We start from the raw sequence: 21411 nt of genomic DNA, 5'->3' as shown, positions 1-21411 counted from the left end.
TTTTGGGGTGTTAAGGGTGGTTCTCACCCCTTGAACATATTTGTATCACTAATTTCTGTTTAAATACTCATTTTTTTATAAGAAAAAAACAGGCATAGATTTTATCCTGAATAATCTGATGAAATCTCGAGATATTAAAAAAATGTATTTCGGGGGTGAGTTTTAAGGGTGATTTTCCCCCTAGACATACTTACATATGAGCGTTCGGGCTACTAAACTTTATCCAAATACTTGTCTTTTTAAAAGAAATAAGTAGGCGTTAGATTTCGTAAGAAATGTTGATTCAACCTTGAGACATTGATTAAAAGCGGGATTAGGGGGTGAACTTTAAGAGGGGTTTTCACCCTTTAAATATGAATTCCACACATAAAAAAAATAGGTGTCAAATATTTTAAAAAATTCTACCCCTCTGTCAAGTTTCAGAAAAATCGGAGTCGTTGGGCAAGTATCTCTTCCTTGTAAGTATCCCGGGGATGGACAATAGATCAGTCGTCGACATTGTAGCGCTGTTGGCGATTGATGGTCAACCTCGTTGTTATTAGTACTGATGAGCTTATCCTCTTTGTAAATAAGAAGCCTTTTTAATACTCGACTCGCGCCTCTCTGCAATCAAATCACCTCGTTGCTCCTCAGGTTCTTGGTCGCCGCGCGTTCCGCTCCTTTCCCACTCTTCTCAAACCAAAACCTAGGTAGTTAGTTCTCTTTCTCTCTCTCTCGTTTACGGCGTTGTTCCACCAGCTACAACTCTCCCTTTTCCTAGCCCTACAACGACACAAGCATGTACACCTCACAATTCATGCTCGATCGCTGTGTTTGCGCAAGGAGAATGCCGCGCACAAAGCCAGCGAACTCGCTGTAGCCTTGTCACTTACAATTAGTCATGCAAACAGAAAACAATATCAATATCAACAAGTAGACATACTATCTAGCTCTCTGATATAAATAAACTACTGATCCTATTAGATTTCGCAATCATTAAAGGATTATGTCTTAAACACCTAACAGCCTTGATTCAACTTCAGATAATCTCTCAATTATTATTTACTGAAACTCAGCAATTAAAACAAACTTTGAAGTAATGACCTCCTATGTATTAAAAAAATTAAATAGGATTTTTAATGGTATATATCATTAAAAAAAAAGCAAAATATCGATATTGTAATTGAAAACCTAAATAATAACATTTATAAAGTCATTGAAAATACAACTCTTATATACTCAATAAACCAAAAAGTAAATTTCACTATTTTTAAAACAGTATCTAATAAAATTAGAAAAAAACTAAGAAAAATATGGCAGCAAACCAGATTACAAACTAACAAAAGAAAAATTTTTTTTGACAAACCTCGTATGTTACAACTCTGGGAATAAAATGTTTGTATTTTCACAACGACTCATATTGATATAGAAAACTCGACTTGAAAGCAAAATGCCGCTTACGTTCGGGGTGGATAAATAATTACTTGTCGTAAATACTATAGTGATTTATTATAAATTTTCAAAGTACATAAAATATGAATATTAGAGTGACTATGTGATTATACTATTTATATTATTTTTATTTTTGAATGTAGTTTCAATTTAAATAATAATTATTGTTCACTCTACTTCAAATATTTGTAACAATAGAATTGGCTTCAATGCTCCAATACATTTATTTGGAAAGTGATCGCATTAGGTGTTGTTATATCTGCTATAATTATTTCTGAATTTACTTCTAAACCAAGTTCGGATAATGTTTTTGTTAAATTCTTTTTAGTTTTTTCTTCGATGCTTGGAATACCTGGAATGTATAAAGTTTTTGTTTTGCCGGCAATCATAGTTGTAATGGCTGGATTTTTTAATCGTATCTCTTTTTGGGAACATAATATATCAATTAAATCTTTCAACTTGATATCTAGATTTTTAATTTTGATCTGCCGTATTATTTGACTGCAGGAAATACAATGATCATTTTTTTCTGCTTCATAAGTATAGGAATAAATTCCATCCGTATCTGTAAATACCTAAAAAGAAATAAAGTAATAGTAGGAATTAATAAACCGTAGATGAATCATAACAACAATTTATATATAAATAATATTTATTTTTCTATTAAGTAAATTAATTTAAAAATTATGTATACAGTTTACAAAATTATCAGATTTTACATAATGACTCAGCTAGAAATTCAAAAACAGTTGGTTCGCAAAAAAAAGGATTAAAACAATATGAGACTTTTCATGTTTGCCACTTTTGAAAGTGTATATTGAAGTGCTCTACAGTTCGACTGAGTCGTTATATTACCAACAATAACTTTGCGGACGCGAATTTAGCAGATTTACAACCCGTATTGGTAGGCATGAGCTTTGCAGATAATACAGGGGTGGGGGGTGGGTCAATAAATCCTTAGAAAAAGATAGAAAAATAATTTCTTTTTTGGTAGATTTTTTTTTATTTTTCAATATAATCTCCTTTTAGCTCGATACACTTTTCCAGGTGTCCTTCAAGTTTTTTTAAGCCATCAGAAAAAAATAATTTTAGAAGTTCCTCAAAATAGCTATTTGTTTCTGTTATAACCTCCTTGTTCGAGAAGAATCGTTGTCCAGCAAGTATTTTTTAGGTTTGGGAATAAAAAAAAGTCATTAGGGGCCAAATCTGGTGAATACGGTAGATAATCTACTAATTCGTACTTCAATTCCTTAATTTTAGCCATTGAAACTAAGCAAGTGTGCATTGTTTTTATGAAACAATTTCTTTTTTGTTCAAATGAGGCCGTTTTTCCTTTATTTTCTCGCTTAACCGGTCCAATAACGACGCATAATACTTTCTGGTGATTATTTGTCCTTTTTCTAAATAGTCGACGAAGATAATTCCATGTTCATCCCAAAAAACAGTGGCCATAACATTGCTGGCCAATTTCACTGTCTTCGCTTTCTTCGGAGCTGATTCACTATTCACAATCCACTGTTTTGACTATTCCTTCGTCTCAAGAGTGTAGTGGTTTACGAGGTCTGTCCAGAAAGTATCAGGCCTACCTTTATATTTTCGTGCTAGCGTTATTCTTTATCATCTGGTGGGTGGCATCCTTCAAAGTAATCCCCACTTGATTGAATAACACGGTTCCATCGATGTTTCCACTTTTCAAAACAGTCCTGGAACTCACTTTTAGGAATAGCCGTAAGTACACTCGTCGCATTGTTTTCAACCAGTGTTTTGTCATCGAATCGGTGTCCTTCGAGTGGAACGTAGTATTCTTTATTGATTGTCTGACTTGTTGGTGCATATTCGTGATGTACAACTCCTTCACAATCGAAAAAAACAATCAACATTGACTTAACATTGCTCCGACTTTGACGTGCTTTTTTTTGATCTTGGCGATTCAGAATGCTTCCACTGTGAAGATTGTTGTTTTGTTTCAGGATCATAACCATCAACCCATGATTCATCACCTGTAATAACTTTTCTAAGCACATTATCATCATTATTGACCATTTCCAGATTGTCGAGAGCGATTTCTAAGCGAATGTTCTTCTGCTCTGCTGTGAGCAATTTTGGGATGAATTTCGCACACACGCATTTCATTCCTAAATTTTCGGTTAAAATTTCTGAAATGATAGTTTTTGATATCCCAAGGTCTTCTTCTAGTTCTCGCACAGCCATACGACGATCTTGTTCGATTGCAAGTCGCACCCGCTCAATATTATCTGCGGTTTTTGTCGTCGAAAGTCGGCCTGAACGAGAATCACTATCGACAGAAGTGCGACCATCCTTGAACCGTTTATACCACTCTTTTATTCGTGTTTTGCTCATACACTCGCTTCTGAAGGCCTTTTGCATCATTTCAATAGTTTCCGAACTCGTTTTTCCGAGTTGAAAGCAACATTTGATGCAAATTCGTTGATCTTGTTTTTCAGTCATTTTTGACAATATCAAAATCCAATGAACGCGAAAAAGGCACTGTAAACAAAGACACGGTGTGCATGAACTATACGCCCGGCAAGTGTCAGTAAGTAATCAATAGATTCGTAAGGCTTTACTGTTGACGTTTCTGTCCGGTAGAGGTCGCTCGAACACTATGGCGCGAAGATTCTTTCCGGAGGTCACTCGAACACGTAGGCCCGATTCTTTCCGGACAGACCTCCTATCCACGTTTTGTCTACAGTTAAAAATCGACGCAGAAAGTCGTCTAGATTACGGTGGATGCGCGCTAAGAAGGCATCAACGTCCACCACTCGACTGTGTCTGTTCTCGACTGAGAGCGAATGCGGCACCCATCTTGCCAAAATTTTTCTCATGTTCAATTTCTCATGCAAAATCAAAATGACTACCTTTTGAAACCCCTGTGGCTTCAAATATTTTGCGTAATTTCATTCTTCGATCACTCAACACCATGTCGTGGATTATATTGATCATTTCTGGATTGCTCACGTCTACAGGACGACCTGAAGGATGTTCATCTGCAGTAAATGTACGGCCACGTATAAATTCATTTACTCAATTGTAAACAGTTGCAAACATAAAGGCAGATACGCCATGAACTGCATTTAACCCATTAACGCTCACAGGACGGTTTTTCGAAAGCTGAATTCAAATTAGTATCACGTAACGAATTTGAAAGCCAAAATTTCGGGAACCACTGTTCCTTATGTTTTTAAGGGTGATCTTTCGAATGGTGTAGGTTAAAAGTCCCGCCAAGGAAGCTTTACCATAAAAAGATCGAAAATAAATAAAAAAAGCTGAATTTTTCGGCTAAATTTTTTTTTTAATCGAATTTTCAATCGCTTAACATGTTTTTATATGCTCCAAACCCCTTCAGATCGCGGCCTAGATGTCTGAAGTAAATATTAGTAAGGTTACCCGAACATGACAATTGCTTGGGTAAACAAAATGGCGTCCAGTATGAAAAAATTTTTTTTTCAATTTCATAATTTTTTTACTCGAAAACCAAGCATTTTTGTAGAAATTTTCTAAAAACAAAATCTTAGAATTGATCAAGGAATATCCTCAAATTTTTTCAGAATGATTCGGAAAAATTTTTGAATTTTCGAATAGTTACGAAATTGAAAATTTAAAAATTGTATCGAAAAATTGTGAAATAATTCTAGGATATTCTCCGATCAATTTTAAGACATTTTTGTTCCTGAAAAATTTTTTGTAAATATTATATTTTTCGAGCAAAAAAATCAATTTTCAGTCAATGAAATAATCGTTGAAAGAATATTCTACATAGTCTTAGAGTACTCCAGAGTACGCAGTTGTATTACTAGATTCTGCATGGCCATATCACCGTACGAAAATCAACTCCGATAGGACACACGTTTAGAAAAACTTGTGGATAGCTGATTTCAGTGTATAAGTATACTTCTTCAATTACAATTTCATTTGAATATCTGTAAAATATGCCAAAAAGGAAATCAAGTGATCTTCCTTTTGAATCTGATTCTGCAGAAAAATCCAATGTTTATTCGACAATGGTAACACGCGCTAAGAAACAAAGAATAGAAGCTGTTGAAAAAGAAAATTTTGTTGATGCTATTTTTATCCCAGATGCTGATGGTTCTGGGGAATCAGATTCTGATGAATCTGACGAATGTGACGAATTCGATGATGACCTTTCTGAGGCGAATAACAGTGATTTGGAAGATGAGTCTTTTCTTCAATACGAGTCTTACGAGAAAGTATTGAGTAACTATTCTGCAACATAGAAAAAGTTAGAGATGAATTATGAGTACAAATGGGAACAAGGGGAATACCCTTTGAATGAAAGTTTGACCAATGAAATATTGTTGTCTGACAAAGATAAAGCTGGAATAACATATCGATCGTTTATAGAATTATTTGAGTTATTTTTTTCAACAGAATTGAAAAACCACATTATATCGTGCACTCAAGCTAACGGGTATTCTCTTTCTCGGGATGAACTAGATACTTTTATTGGAATAATAGTATTCACTATCTTTAATAAAAGGTCATCTCAAAGAGACTATTGGTCTACTGATCCCTTATTGAAATCGGAAGTGATAATATCAGCAATGTCTCGACATAAATTTGAAAAAATAAAGTCGTCTATAAAATATTCGGTTCCTGAAGATCAAAACGATGATGACAAAGTGTGGCGGGTCAGAAAAATGGTAGATATTTTTCGAAAAAACATCAGGCAATTTGGTTTTTTCTCGACAGCCCTCTCTATTGATGAAATGATGGTGAAATATTATGGGAGGAATTCTCTCAAACAGTTTATAAAATCTAAGCCCATTAGATTTGGAATAAAGATGTGGGCCTTGTGCAGTGCTGACGGTTACTTACTTGATTTTGATATATACTGCGGAAAGAAGTCTAAGACATCCGACTTTTTATCTACGTGTGCTCAGGGAAGTATAGTTGTTCTTCAAATGTTACAACAATTACTGATGAGTACTACGCCAAGAAAATTATATCAATATCATATATATTTTGATAATCTCTTCACAGGTCCAGATTTGTTAGTTCACATGAAAAAAATTGGTCTCAAGGCAACTGGTACAGTGAGAGTTGACCGGGTTCCAGAAAAAAATGAAATAGATAAAAAGGCTGCAAGAGGAACATATGTTGCGAAGCATGAAAAAGGCAGTAACATGAATTTTATTACAGTAGTTGATTCAAAACCTGTATCAATTCTTTCTACTGCTGCGGGTGTTACTCCGTTATCAAGTGTCAAACGTTACGACAGAATTGAAAAGAAGAAGACCGATTTACAGTATCCAAATGCTTTCACTTACTATAATAAATTCATGGGGGGTGTAGATATACACGATCAGCACTGCAATAAGCTTCTTCCGATCATAAGATCTAAAAAATGGACATGGGTCGTTTTCGAACGCTTGATACAGTCGTCTATAACTAACGCTACAGTGTTATATAATATATGTAACAAAAGTGATCGAAAAGTTGGTACAAAAGATTTTGCTCTAGAGATTAGCCGACAATATCTTGCAAAAAAAAAGCAACATCATACACTAAAAACTTATCCATTGAAAAAAAATTGTAGTGAAGGGAAATGTGCAGTTAGGAGTAATAAATTTTGTGAAGATTGCAATTTATATTTCTGCCTTCAATGTTTCAACAAAAGTCATTTGTCTCTTGAATAACTTATGAGATATGCCACAGGAAAATCAATGAAAAATAAATAAATACATGGAAAAACTGAAAAAAACATTTAAAAAAAATTTAAAAAATTAAAAAAAAAACAAAAAATTTTAAAAATTAAAAAAAAAAACAAAAAATTAAAAAAATTAAAAAAAACAAACAAAAATTATTCAAAAAAACGAAAAGAAAAGAGATTCTCGGTAACGTCTACCTCCCCGTGGTGAGAATTGGGCAACATTTGTATTATGAATGGTTTTTTTTGTACCTTCGTGAGATTGGTAGAGTAAACTATAAGGGTATTTTGCTCGAAAACTATGATATTTACAAAATAATTTTTTAGAACAAAAATGTCTTAAAATTGATCGGAGAATATCCTAGAATTATTCCAGAATTTTTCGATACATTTTTAAATTTTCAATTTCGTGACATCGAAAATTCAAAAATTTTCCCGAATCATTCTGAAAAAATTTGAGGATATTCCTTGATCAATTCTAAGATGATTTTGTTCTTAGAAAATTTCTACGAAAATGCTTGGTTTTCGAGTAAAAAAATCATGAAATTGAAAAAAAAATTTTTTCATACCGGACGCCATTTTGATTACCCAAGCAATTTTCATGTTCGGGTAACCTTACTAATATTTACTTCAGACATCTAGGCCGCGATCTGAAGGGGTTTGGAGCATATAAAAACATGTTAAGCGATTGAAAATTCGATTAAAAAAAAAAATTTAGCCGAAAAATTCAGCTTTTTTTATTTATTTTCGATTTTTTTATGGCAAAGCTTCCTTGGCGGGACTTTTAACCAACACCATTCGAAAGATCACCCTTAAAAACATAAGGAACAGTGGTTCCCGAAATTTTGGCTTTCAAATTCGTTACGTGATACTAATTTGAATTCAGCTTTCGAAAAACCGTCCTGTGAGCGTTAATGGGTTAACTCAGCTTTGATTTCTTTAGGTGTAAGGCCTTTTAAATAGAAGTGTTTTATGACCGCTCGGAACGCACTTTTTTCCATTGTTAACAATAAACAAAAGTTGTTCACTTTGATCAAGGATAAACACGGAATTATTCGATGGAACTGGATGAAACTTCGGCAGCACTTTATTTAATAGTGAAGCTTTCTGGTGCAACATAAGTTGGGATGCTTTGAGCGCCATCTCTTGGATTTTCTAAGGACTTATAGGCCCACTCTCGTAAAATAAAAACAATTAGACTACGCAAAGGAAGAAATTAGGTTAGGATAACTTTGACCGTAATTGCAGGTAAAGTACCGTGACAGTTGATCTAAGGATGACGATCCGTATACAGAACAGATATGTGAATTGTTTTTTAGTGTAATATTGCGTATGGCGAGTTGGGTGATCTCGATATCTGGAATATGCAAGAGTGACTTGGAAAATTAACACCTAATTCTTTGCTTTCATATCCGTGACACCTAATGTTCCTTGGATTCTTTAGATTTCTTATGTTTTGTATACTTAGTACAACAGTGCCACGCTTAGTTTTCAACGCTCGTTTGAGAGTTGAACAGCGTTGAACTATATACACGAGCGATTTACCCATATAGCGCAGACTACAAAAAAAAATTTATCTCATCAAATTATAAAGGTATTATGATGTGTATAGATATTTTTATGTGGATGTATTCGAGTTTATACATATGGATGGCGCTCAATCAATAAGTAGGTAGCGTACATAAGAGGAAGTCCCCCGGTTCTGTAGAATCCAATACAGCCTAGGAGGCTATATAGAGTATGACACTAATCTGTATTGACCGTCGATACGACTCACATAAATCTTCCTCAGTTAAATTCGTAGCATCCAGAAGGCATAAATTGGAAAACAATGCAGCATAGCAGCGGAGCCACACCGTAAAAAATTATTAGCAGGGTAAATCTGTGCACAGTTACGTTGTAAGGTATTTATTTACTAGTTGAATACTAATTTCACTGTAAAACATCATGTTCATGAATAAATATAATTTGTTAAGCATCAAAAGCGAGCGAAGATTGGGAATACGGTATAAAGATTATGCTTTTGGAGCAATATAGTAGAAACTGAAAACAAAAAGCGAAGCAAGTGCATATTGTTATAACCACTACTAATTAATGAAATAAAATACAACGATATGTAAAAGAAACTAAAACTTGTATTAGAATCGTTGAAAATAGCGTGTGTATATAATATCAGCTCATGAACACAACCAACTAACTAATAATAATACAGATTACTTAGCAACCATACAATCACTTAGTAACCAACAAATTGGAACGTATCGAATATACTACATTGCTCCTCCTTTATTCAAATTGTTGCCCCGACAATCTAAATAAAACAAAATACTCAGAAATCTTGACTCTTGAACCTTGAACCTTGAATCGTAAACCTTGAACCAAGATGTCAACTTTGTCAAGCGAGTTTATTCTTCCGTTAAAGAACAGAAGCCCGTGTCTTGAAAAGCTTCAATCTTAAACCTTGAATCTTCAATCTTAAACCTTGAATCTTCAATCTTAAACCTTGAATCTTCAATCTTAAACCTTGAGTCTGTTGTGTAATGTTGTAGTGTATAATGTGTTGGATTTTTACAAGGGTGGGGAATTATCATGCTGTGGACCTCACCTTGTATATTACCTTGACATTCGTCTTATATCTCACGGGAAAAACCACAGCTCAAAATAACCGTGAGAAAGATAAGTGTGTTACCTATCGTGGTATGTAGCTAACCTATCAATATGTACAATCTTCTTTTTGTGTTTTGGTGATTGCTGGATGCAGAAAACCACGTCGTTAATCTTTTAGACGATTCTGTAAGGTCCTACCCAAGTACTCTGAAGTTTTGGTGTTTTTCCTTTGACTTTGCGAGGGTTAAAGAACCATACTTTTTGGTTTACTGGAAAATGAACATGTCTAGCTGTCATTTCATAAGTTTTCTTTGTTCTTTGAGAAGCAATAGCGATGTTTTGTCGGGCCGAATTGTGTATAGTGTTAAGTGTTGATTTTAACTGTTGTACGTAATCAGTAGTTAACAATTCTTCTCGGTTGGGAGGTGATCCTCGTAATAAATCCAACGGAAGTCGTAGATCGGCACCAGTGTACATTTCAGCTGGTGTAACGCCGGTGGTAGCATGAGTCGAGGATCTGTAAGCCAAAAGATATAAGGCAACCCACCGATCCCAATCTTTTTGATTGTCTGCGATGTATTTAGATAAATAGTCTAAAATTGTTTTGTTCTGTCTTTCTACTTGTCCATTTGATTGCGGGTGTAGGGGTGTTGTTCGTGTTTTCTTAATACCTAACAGATCAGATAACTCTTTTATTAAAATAGCATCAAAATTAGTGCCTTGATCAGTATGGATTTCTAAAGGAACTCCATATCGACATACAATTTCTCGAACAAGCACTTCAGCAATAGCTTTTGTTCGCATATTAGGAAGAGGAAAAGCTTCTACCCATTTCGTAAAACAATCAGTTATAACTAACAGATACTTATTTCCTAAAGAAGAAATTGGAAAACGGCCTAAAATATCCATTTGAAGTCTTTCAAATGGTAATCCTACATTATAAATCTTCATCTGATTATGACCTTTATCAGATGGACCTTTTCTAGCAACACAAGTGGAACAAGACTTACACCAATTTTCAACATCTCTTTTATAAGAAACCCAATAAAATCTTTTACGAATCTTATCTAAGGTTTTATTTACACCAAAATGACCTCCTGACGGAGAATCGTGAGCTTCTTTCAAAACGATATTGGTAAAGTCTTTCGGTACAATCAATTGAAGAATTTTGAACTTCAAATTTGGGCTAATCCATTCTTTATATAAGATATCATCTACAACTAACAACGAATCCCATTGAGACAAGTATAATTTTATAGATTCATCCTCCGAAGAAACATCTTGCCATAAAAGTTTGGTGTTATTCTTTTTACAATTTAAAATGGTCTTAATGACATTGTCCTGATGTTGACGTTTTCGCCAATCAGTTAATGAAGACTCTTCAAAACAAATACGACCTACAGTACAACTGTTATTTAAGAATTTAAATTCTAATTTCGAACAATAAGTACAAGATGAACTGTTACAGGGTCTTCTCGAGAGTCCATCTGCATTACCATGCGAAATACCTTTACGATGTAAAACTTGAAAGTCATATTGATCAAGTTTTCCTATCCATCTTGCTAATTGACCATCTAAGTCCTTAAACGAAAGTAGCCATGTTAAAGCAGAATGATCAGTTCTGATGAAGAAAGGTCGACCGCATAAATAATGATGAAAGTTTTTTACATAATCTATAACTGCTAGTAATTCGCGACGAGTTACACAATAATTTTTTTCTGCCTTAGACAAGACGTGACTATAATAACCTATAACGACTTCTATATTATCCTGATTTTGAGAAAGGACAGAACCTAAACCATGATTAGAAGCATCAGTATCCAACAGAAAAGGTGAATTTAACCGAGGAAAAGCTAAGATAGGTGGCGAAGACAGAGCCTTTTTCAGATTTAAAAATGCAGTTTGACATTCATCCGTCCAAACAAAAATATCTTTTCGATCTGCCAAATTGTACAAAGGTTTAGCTATAGAAGAGAAACCTTTAATGAAACGCCTATAATAAGAACACAATCCAGTAAAACTTTTAATTTGATCTTTATTTACTGGAATCGGCCATTGAGTTATCGTTTCAATTTTCTTAGGATCTGTTTTCTTGCCGAATTCGGACACTATATGACCAAGATATTCTACTTCACGTTGGAAAAAATTACATTTCTTTTTATTTAATCTCAAATTTGCTTACCGAATCCTTGAAAAAACAGTCCTAAGGTTGTCTATCATGTCATCAAATGATTTAGCCATAACCATGACATCATCTAGATAGATTAAGCAAATATCATCAAGAATATCTCGAAGAATTTTCTCCATTAGTCGCTCGAAAGTAGCGGGAGCATTGCACAACCCGAAAGCCATAACAATAAATTGCCATAAACCGTTACCAATTGAAAAAGCAGTTTTTTCTCTATCTTCTTCACGGATTTTTACCTGCCAATAACCGCTTTTTAAGTCTAAAGTGGAAAACCAAGAATTTCCAGCCAGTTTGTCTAGAGTGTGATCTATTCTAGGTAAAGGATAAGAATCTTTAACTGTTTTTGAATTTAATTTACGAAAATCAACGCAAAATCTCCACGCACCATCTTTTTTCTTTTTTAACACTATCGGAGAACATCAAGAACTGGAAGATTCTTCAATAACACCTTGGTCTCGCATGTCTGAAATCATTTTATTGACTTCAGCTTTCAGATGAAATGCTATAGGACGAACCGATTGTTTAATAGGAACTGAATCTGTTAATTGAATTGTATGCTCAATAAGGTTACATTTACCTGTTACATCGTTATCTTCAAAAATATCTTGAAAATCAGTGAGTTGTGAAAATTTATTCTTTTGAGAAAAATTCAACTCTTTTGAATTTTTCTCAAGTAAATCTTGTAGTTGAGCAGGAAATTCAGTACTTAATTGTATAATTCTAGAACAAATTTTTTGGTTAACGTTAGTCCTAACAGAGTTTGGAACATCAGAAAAAATGTCATTAATAGAATCTGCAATTCCGAAGTTATTCAAAAAATCGCAGCCAAGTATACAATCATCGATTATATCGGCAACAAAAACTATCATACGAACAGAATATTTACCTAAACAAATCTGAACAATAGTCTTAAATTTAATAGGAACACTTTCACCTGTAGGGTATTTCAAAGAATCCTGAATGAGAGGAATGCAAAGGCAATTTTTGTCAACAAATTTTGAATTCAAAATAGAAACATCTGAACCTGAATCAATTTTGAGTATGCAAGTCTTATTATCTACCGTGCCTTCGAATTCAAAAGTTTTAAAATTTCTAAGAACTCTACATACCCGAGGAAAAGGAGTAAATTGAGGAGCTCTTACATCAGTAGTTAAACTCGCTCCCGAAAGTCTAACAATATTCAGTTTTCCTGTTGAGAGTTCGGGCAGTGTGTACGAACGTGGCCTTTTTGTTTACAAGCAAAACATTCAACGTTTTTAAGCCAATCCTTAACGTTGAAATCCTTAGCTTTTCCATTCGGAGCTTTGAAGTCAGTTTGTTTGTCTGATATATTTTGCGGTGAAGTTTGAGATGTTTTAATCTCATTCTTTTGTGAAAATGAAGTCCTATTCTGTTCCCTGATAGTTTTAATTTCTTGTGCTCGAGATAAGGCAATCTTTAATGACGTAATTTTTTCTAACTGAAGTATTTCTTTAATCCCTTTATTAAAAATACCAGTGATGAATTGAGAACAAGCTATTTTATCCTGAACTTCACTAGAACATTCCGAATAAGCTAAAGTAGCTAATCTTTCAATATCAGCAGCCAAAGTCGGAAAATCTTCTCCTAGTTTTTGACATCTGGTGTGAAAGAGTGAATAATTAATAGATTCTAAATGTTTGTCCCTGAATCTTTCTTCTAATTTCTGTATCAGTGAATGAAAAGTTATTGTTTCAGATGTCGGATAACTTCTAAGAATAGATCGAGCATCACCACGTAAGCACGAACCTAAAACTACCATCTTTTTATCATCTGTCCAACGATTAGCTTTTGAAATAAGCTCAAACTGACACAAAAATTCGCAAAGTGGTGCTGAACCATCGTATGTATCGACTTTTAGAGTGTAACCTATCCCTAGATCTGTGAGTGGAATCGGTGTATTCGTTGCTGGATATGCTTGCGCGAGGTTGGGTTGAGCATGTGACAAAATACGTGTGTTTGTGAGGTTAGAAGGATAGCGACTTAGCTGGTTGACTTCCTGACGAAGTCGGTTGAACTCTCGACGAAGCTCAGAGAAGTCTGTATTATGCGCGCGCAGCTCTGTTACGAGACTCTGCTCTTGGCTGGCCTGTAGCTGTAGCGCCTCTTCAAGTTCACAGCGTTGAGCTTTTTCAGCATCCAGCTGAGCGCGCAATGTTGTCACTTCTTGAAGAAGATCATCGGACATTGCTCGCGACTCGCTCAACGACAGCAATGCCTCTTGCAGAGCCGAATTAGCGGTCGATGCAACAGCAGGAAGTACAGGGTGCAGTGCAGGAGTATCTGAAGGGCCACTTAAATTCGGAAAAAATAAATTAGTACCTGTATGTTGGGTTATGTCTGTGACATCCGATTGTTGTTCGAAATGTCCTTGTGTACGAGGTGTGTTCAAAAAGTAACGAGAATTTTTAAATTTCGCGGGTTTGGAGAGTCCGCTTGTATAAAATTTTTTTTTATTATGTTGGTACATATGCCCCTGAAGTACGATAAAATTTTCAGCAATATTCATTGCTTACTTTTTAAGTGGCAGCCGCTAACGTTAGACGTGTTTTTCGAGCTCGGCGATTTTCGTTTGTGAAAAAAAATGGATCAAAGAATTTGTATTAAATTTTGCGTAAAAAATGAAATAAAGTGTAGTAAAGTTTGTCAAATGTTAACAAAGGCATATAGTGAGTCTGCTATGAGTAAAGCAAGGATTTATGAGTGGTATAAGCGTTTCCAAGATGGCCACGAAAACGTTGAAGATGACGAACGACCCGGACGCCCAAGCACATCAACAACCGATGAAAACGTGAAAAAAGTGAAAGAAATGGTTATGAACGATCGCCGAATCACAATCAGAGAAGTCGCTGATGATGTTGGCATATCAGTTGGCTCATGCCATCAAATTTTTTCGAATGTTTTGGGTATGAAACGTGTGGCAGCAAAATTCGTTCCAAAATTGTTGAATTTCGAACAAAAACAGCGGCGAATGGAAGTTGCTCAGGAGTCGCTAAATGAAGTCAATAACGATGCAGAACTACTAAACGTGTTATAACAGGTGACGAAACATGGATTTACGGATATGATGTCGAAACTAAGGCTCAATCGTCCCAGTGGAGGCATTCTGGATCGCCAAGACCGAAAAAGGCTCGACAAGTGCGGTCGAATGTGAAGGTTATGCTCACTGTGTTCTTCGATTTTAATGGCATAGTGCATTATGAATTCTTGCCACAAGGTCAAACAATCAATAAGCAGTACTACCTACAAGTTCAACGTCGTTTGCGTGAAGCAATCCGAAAAAAACGCCCGGATTTGTGGCGAAACAATTCATGGCTTTTGCACCACGATAATGCGCCTGCTCACACTTCATTGCTTGTTCGTGAATTTTTGGCCAAAAACGAAACTGTAAGGATGCCTCAGCCTCCATATTCGACAGATATGGCTCCATGTGACTTTTTTCTATTTCCAAAAATAAAGAGAACATTAAAAGGCCGTCGTTTTACAAGCATAGATGACATTAAAAGCGAATCGCTGAAAGAGCTAAAAGCTATTACAAAGATCGAGTTTCAAAAGTGTTTCGAGGATTGGAAAAAGCGTTGGCATAAGTGTATTGTATCCGAAGGGGACTACTTTGAAGGCGACAACATTAATGTAGATGAATAAATAAATATTTTTTTCATAAAACGAAAATTCTCGTTATTTTTTGAACACACCTCGTATTAGTGGCGATATCAGAGGCAGCAGCTATTGCAGCAGCAACCGAAGCGGCATCAGCAATATTCGTCGTAATTGTATTAGCGCTTGCCGCTGCCTGCGCTCTTCTCCTCGGTGGTGTCCGGTGTGTAGACATAGTTGAGATTCAAACTTAATAGAAGAAACAAATGTCGGATCCCGGACGAGCCCCCAAAATGTTATAACCACTACTAATTAATGAAATAAAATACAACGATATATAAAAGAAACTAAAACTTGTATTAGAATCGTTGAAAATAGCGTGTGTATATAATATCAGCTCATGAACACAACCAACTAACTAATAATAATACAGATTACTTAGCAACCAAACAATCACTTAGTAACCAACAAATTGGAACGTATCGAATATACTACAATATCATATTCGCGCTTGGCTCATTCGTGTGTGGATAGCTCTCTAGTACGTGTAAATTTACGAATATTGTGATGTTCGTATCACTTATAATATAATTAATAATTCGTACTCTCGTGGTCTTGTTGCGTTAATGAGTATGAATTCGTTTCTTTTAAAATTTACTCTAATTGTCAATATGAAATAAATCGATAAATCAAGTATATGCAAATATAAGTAAAGTTTCAAGGAAAGTCAGACTCTGTCCTAGTTTCTTATGGTGCGAATTGTCCCATAAGCAGAGCTAAAGTCTTCCTTATAAAGGATATAATTCAGCCCAAGTTTCTTATAGCGCTAAATGTTCTATAAGTTGAGAATGAATTATAGGAAAGGAAAGGTCTTGCTTAGTTAATTACAATGAGAGAAAGAACTTAGGTATTAGCCAAGTTTATTCAATCGCATGCGCTCACTTTGCAAGGCTGGGAATGAATACCAGCCTGTGCAATAATGGGCGTATTTATACATAGATTTTCCCGCCTATTTTCGCAGGAGAGTTCTCTTCGAGAAGTTTTCGAATCATCGAGAAATATTCGTAAATTTTGAGAAATGAATTTTCTTAATTTACAAGTAAATAAACATTAATATTAACGTTTCAACACATGTAAACTTTACAAAATTAGTTATTGGTCGATTTAACCCATTAACGTCCAAAATGTCAAAATTTCTTACACGTTTTAAAAGTGATTTTTTCCTATGTAATTGGCGTTGAAAAAATTCTTGAACCACATATTCTGATGTAAAATTGCATGCTCTTTCAGAATCCGTTGCCAGAATCATGATAAAACTTACGGGAAAAGAGATATGCTCGATTGAAACATAAAAAACACCTAAATTTTCTAAAAAAAAAATTTTTAGGATTTTTTTTCGAAGTGTTACGGTGAAGATATCACCTTGCGACCATGATCAAAGGTGATCATGGGATTTGAAGTTTAACAGAGAATTTTTTTGTTTACCTTGAACCATCGCTTCTTTACAAAATGGCGGAAAAAACGAATTTTTTTTTTTTCAATCTTCATCAACTTTTTTCTCAAAATCTATGGTCTTTAGAAAAAAATTCATAAAAACAAAAATGCCTTAGAATCGCTCGAGGAACATTCTCAAATTTTTTCAGAATTTTTTGAGACAATTTTTGATTTTTTGGGAAACTTGGGAAATGGAATTTTCAAAAATGTCTCCAAAAATTCTGAAAAAATTTTAGGATGTTTCTCGAGTGATTCTAAGACATTTTTGTTCTTATGAATTTTTTTCTAAAGTCCATAGATTTCGAGAAAAAAATTGATAAAGTTGAAAAAATAAAAATTCGTTTCGGCCGCTATGTTCACTTTATCAATTTTTTTCTCGAAATCTATGGACTTTAGAAAAAAATTCATAAGAACAAAAATGTCTTAGAATCACTCGAGAAACATCCTAAAATTTTTTCAGAATTTTTGGAGACATTTTTGAAAATTCCATTTCCCAAGTTTCCCGGAAAATCAAAAATTGTCTCAAAAAATTTTGAAAAAATTTGAGAATGTTCCTCGAGCGATTCTAAGGCATTTTTGTTTTTATGAATTTTTTTCAATGGGTTAATGTAATTTACAATTATGACAAATAGTATCGTCAAAAGTTATTAACTAATAAAGTTAATTAATGCAATATTGCAATATTTACAATAGAACAATATTAAATTTTTACATCATTTTATCGTTTTCTAATTTTAGAAGTAATTTCTGAAAAGAAATACTCATATTTGTAACGGTTTGTTCTATAATCTTATACGTAATTACTAGATTAATTATTTAAGATTTATAAATTATAAAGCTATCATTATTATGTATAAAATTAACGCTTTCGTTTTATATACAACTTAATGTTTAAATAAATTATTGATTATTTATTTATTAATAACAGTTATTATTAAACTGTTATTAATGAAACCAATTCTTACTTATGTTCTTTAGATATTTATTATGAATATGGAGTATTCACATTTTTCTAATAATTAATATTCATAGTGTAAAAAGCAAATTAACTTTGCATATTAAAATTCATTATTATTTAATAATTAAACGCAATTCGTATTATTATAATCTAAATCTATGTACTAAATATAAGAAATGCTTTGTTACATCAAAATTGAGTCTAATTAACATATTTTATTAAAATAACAAAAACTATTATATCTATATCTATAAGTATGTAACGTCACGCTACTTATATGGTTATGAAATTAGACTCTTGTATTAAGGCAATCAAATAATAGGTGAGGTGGCGCCGTTTAATATGCTAATTGATGAGTTTAATGGATTGCAGTGATTCAGTAAAATAATAAACTAGCTCATAGATAGGACCGTTACAATATACAGGGCGATTCAAAAATATTAAAGGAAATTGGTATTGCCGGATTCGTCTCCAAAAGTTATTTAAGAATCAATTATTATTTTTTTTTTGACAATCGAGTAATTAGATAATTAGTGTCAAAGATCGACCAATCAGCGCACGGCTTTGGAAGTATAGGCGCTCGGCGGCCAGCGGGGATCAGTGAGACGGACTGCTATGAGCGCGCCACAGCTAAACAAAAACGGTGCTCAACCTTCATGCGCGGCATAATATTTCGATGCTAACGAATTGAAATACGTTTTCATAATATTAGAAATATGATAATAATGATAATAGTAATGCCAAATTAATTAATCTATATTTATTTTATGTCATTAAGAAGCTAGATTTTTCAACAAAATACCTTGTTCATAATGTATTTTCCAACATTGAAAACCCCTATGAACAAAAAATGCTATCTTTGTACATTTTTCATATTCAGCAACGTGTCAAGTTTACAAGGATAAAATAATTGAAATGAAACAACAAAAATGATAAATTTAAATATGATTTTTATATCTTTTTTCTTAAATAACTCGCTCTAGCTTCCTGAAATATTATTAGAATTGATTTATTATTTTTTTCAAATACGTATAATGGTTTTGCAAATACGTTAAACATATACAAAAATAATTGTGAAATAATATTATTTATTTGTTTAATTTTAAGTAAACGATTGCGAGTGACATGTTTTTAGTGTACCTTCAACGATGATATGTATGCAAAGAAGTTGGAGACTAGAATAACTTTCAGTGAGACATTTATTTAATAATAATCAAGGAAGTTTTCTGTAAAGTTTCAAATCGATTCATTGAATAATCACTGAAATAAAGCATTTTTAACACAAACGCGCGATCTTGCACGCGGCTTCGTTGTATGCTGCTGTCACGTAAGCATCATTTCGTTGTTACCGCCAGGGCGCGGATTTGGTATAAACGCTCTATTTCAGTGATTATTTGTTGAATTGATCTGAAACTTTGCAAAAATCTTCCTTGATTATCAATGAACAAGTGTCTCGCTAGGACTTATTTCAGTCTACAATATTTCTCTTCGTATATTTCTTTTATTGAATTTAATGAACCAATATGACTCAATATTGTTAAAAATAAATTGTAATTAATACTATTCCCTATTATCTTTTTTACACATTCGATGTGCATGTTTGATAGTGACGCGCATTAAAAAAATCGTTCGATTTTGATCATTTATCGAATTCAGAACGAAAATATAAAACAAATAAATCTGTCAGCTACTATTTTTTTACTCATATTATAACCAAGTTGCAAAAGTCGTTAGTTGCTGTTACAGTAGTGATCAAATGTAAGATGAAGAAGTACTGTTTGGTTTTGTGGAAAGGTGTTGTGGGAGAGTTTAGTGTGGTGCGTTCGACGAATGTGAAGCGTATGAGAGAGAGATTTAAGGTTAAATTTGGGAAAAAGTGGTTTGCGGCGGACGTTATAAAAAATAGCGGTGAGTATTTTTAATATTAATTATGAACTCTTTGAATATTATATTTAACAATAAACACTTTATAAACTCGAACCACACAATTACAAAAAAATCTTTGTATTTATTTTGCCATTAGAAACATATTCGATTAAAGTAATTATAATGTATTATAATACATTAGATTAAAGTAATTATATACATCTTATAGAAGTACACTAGTTATTGGGTTATTGACATTTAAAATTTTCAGTCTTGGTTCCGTTAATTTATCCTGTAGTATATTATAATCCTTACCAAATTCAACATTCAAATGATGTTCAACAATATTAATATCCTCTTTGTTTGTACAGTTAACGACTATCGTTTTTAGTTTCAACTAATTTATCTGTCGGTACTATGATATTATTTAGAAGTTTTTCCGCTACCGTTTTTAGTATTTGATCCTTATGCTATAAATTTTTTTGCTTGATAATTAGTGCAGGCTTATGATTTATTTTAAATGTTTTAGACTTCGTAATTTCTGCAAAGGATGGAAAGTTAGTTCTTAAGGGATCAGATTTATTGTATTATCGCTATTATGTTCTAGATTAAGTTTATCTAGTTCAAGTTTGTTTGTTTCGAGGAATTCTTTCAATAATGCAAAAAATAATGCATTTTTTTCTTGTATTTCACCATTTAATTTCCGCAATAGAATTGTCAGTATAGAATTTTATTTATGCATTCGCAACGTCCCGTATAAGAGTGCGGACAGTCTACACCAGCCCATTGGAACACACAATTCTCGGCGATCGAGGGATTCTGCTTTCCAATAATACACATATACTCCACATACATACACATGCAGATACTCACTTTATTAATTATTTTATAGATGATGAAGAATACCTATTGAGTTTTGATGTTTTTACGGATGCAACAGTGCTACCAAAAAATCGAGGTTAGTATTTATTCCTTAGTAACACTCTATTATACTCCCATTTTTTATATTAAACTTCTAATTTCTAGCATTATAAAATCTAATAATATTAATTGATTATTCTTTTATTTTTATGAGGAGGAGCAAGAGAAGGAGAAAAGAAGAGTGATGGTATGGAAGAAGTAGAAGAAGACGAGGGAGAAAAAATGGAAGAAAAAGAAATGGAAGAAGGAAGACAAGAGGAGCAAGGATAAAATGGAGAAGGATTGGAAGAAGAAAGAGGACCAACTGAAGGAGAGATAGATGAAGGAAGACGAGAAGAAGGGGAAAGAGAAGAAGAACAATATCAGGAAGAAGGTATAGTATTATATTTCATTTTTAATTTCTCAAATTATAAAATAAAATAAAATAAATGAATCTTATATTTTTAGATGGACGAGTGAGAGAGGTTGAAGAAATGGTAACAGGGGAAGAGCGAGAAAATGAAAGGAATGAAGATGGTAAAGATGCTGAAGCTCAGATGGCAAAACTCGTCCGAATTTTAAGGACAGATTTTGCAAGTTGTGTGCCAAATGACAGAAGCGTATGTATAATTATATCTTTTCATTTATAAAATATAAAATCTG

At 33.5% G+C, this 21411-nt stretch overlaps 1 protein-coding gene across 2 annotated transcripts in view; it reads right to left on the bottom strand.

Annotated features, from left to right (window-relative positions):
• Positions 1-1496: 1496 nt before the first annotated feature.
• The window catches only part of LOC131675062 (NEDD8-activating enzyme E1 catalytic subunit), a 353933-nt gene continuing 334018 nt past the window's right edge, over positions 1497-21411 (bottom strand). Inside the window, exon 5 of one of the 2 annotated variants that reach the window (XM_058953895.1) lies at positions 1497-2006. In XM_058953895.1, the coding sequence (XP_058809878.1) occupies positions 1638-2006 (369 nt within the window). In that variant the 3' untranslated portion in view covers positions 1497-1637. The remainder of the gene's footprint in view (positions 2007-21411) is intronic. The other variant, XR_009302985.1, reaches the window with a different exon arrangement.

This window comes from Phymastichus coffea, unplaced genomic scaffold (assembly GCF_024137745.1).
Source record: "Phymastichus coffea isolate CEN01 unplaced genomic scaffold, Cenicafe_Pcof_1.1 PCOF00016, whole genome shotgun sequence".
NCBI lineage: Eukaryota > Metazoa > Arthropoda > Insecta > Hymenoptera > Eulophidae > Phymastichus > Phymastichus coffea.
Note: the sequence above shows the minus strand (reverse complement) of the source record. Positions and strands in the feature narration are given on the sequence as shown.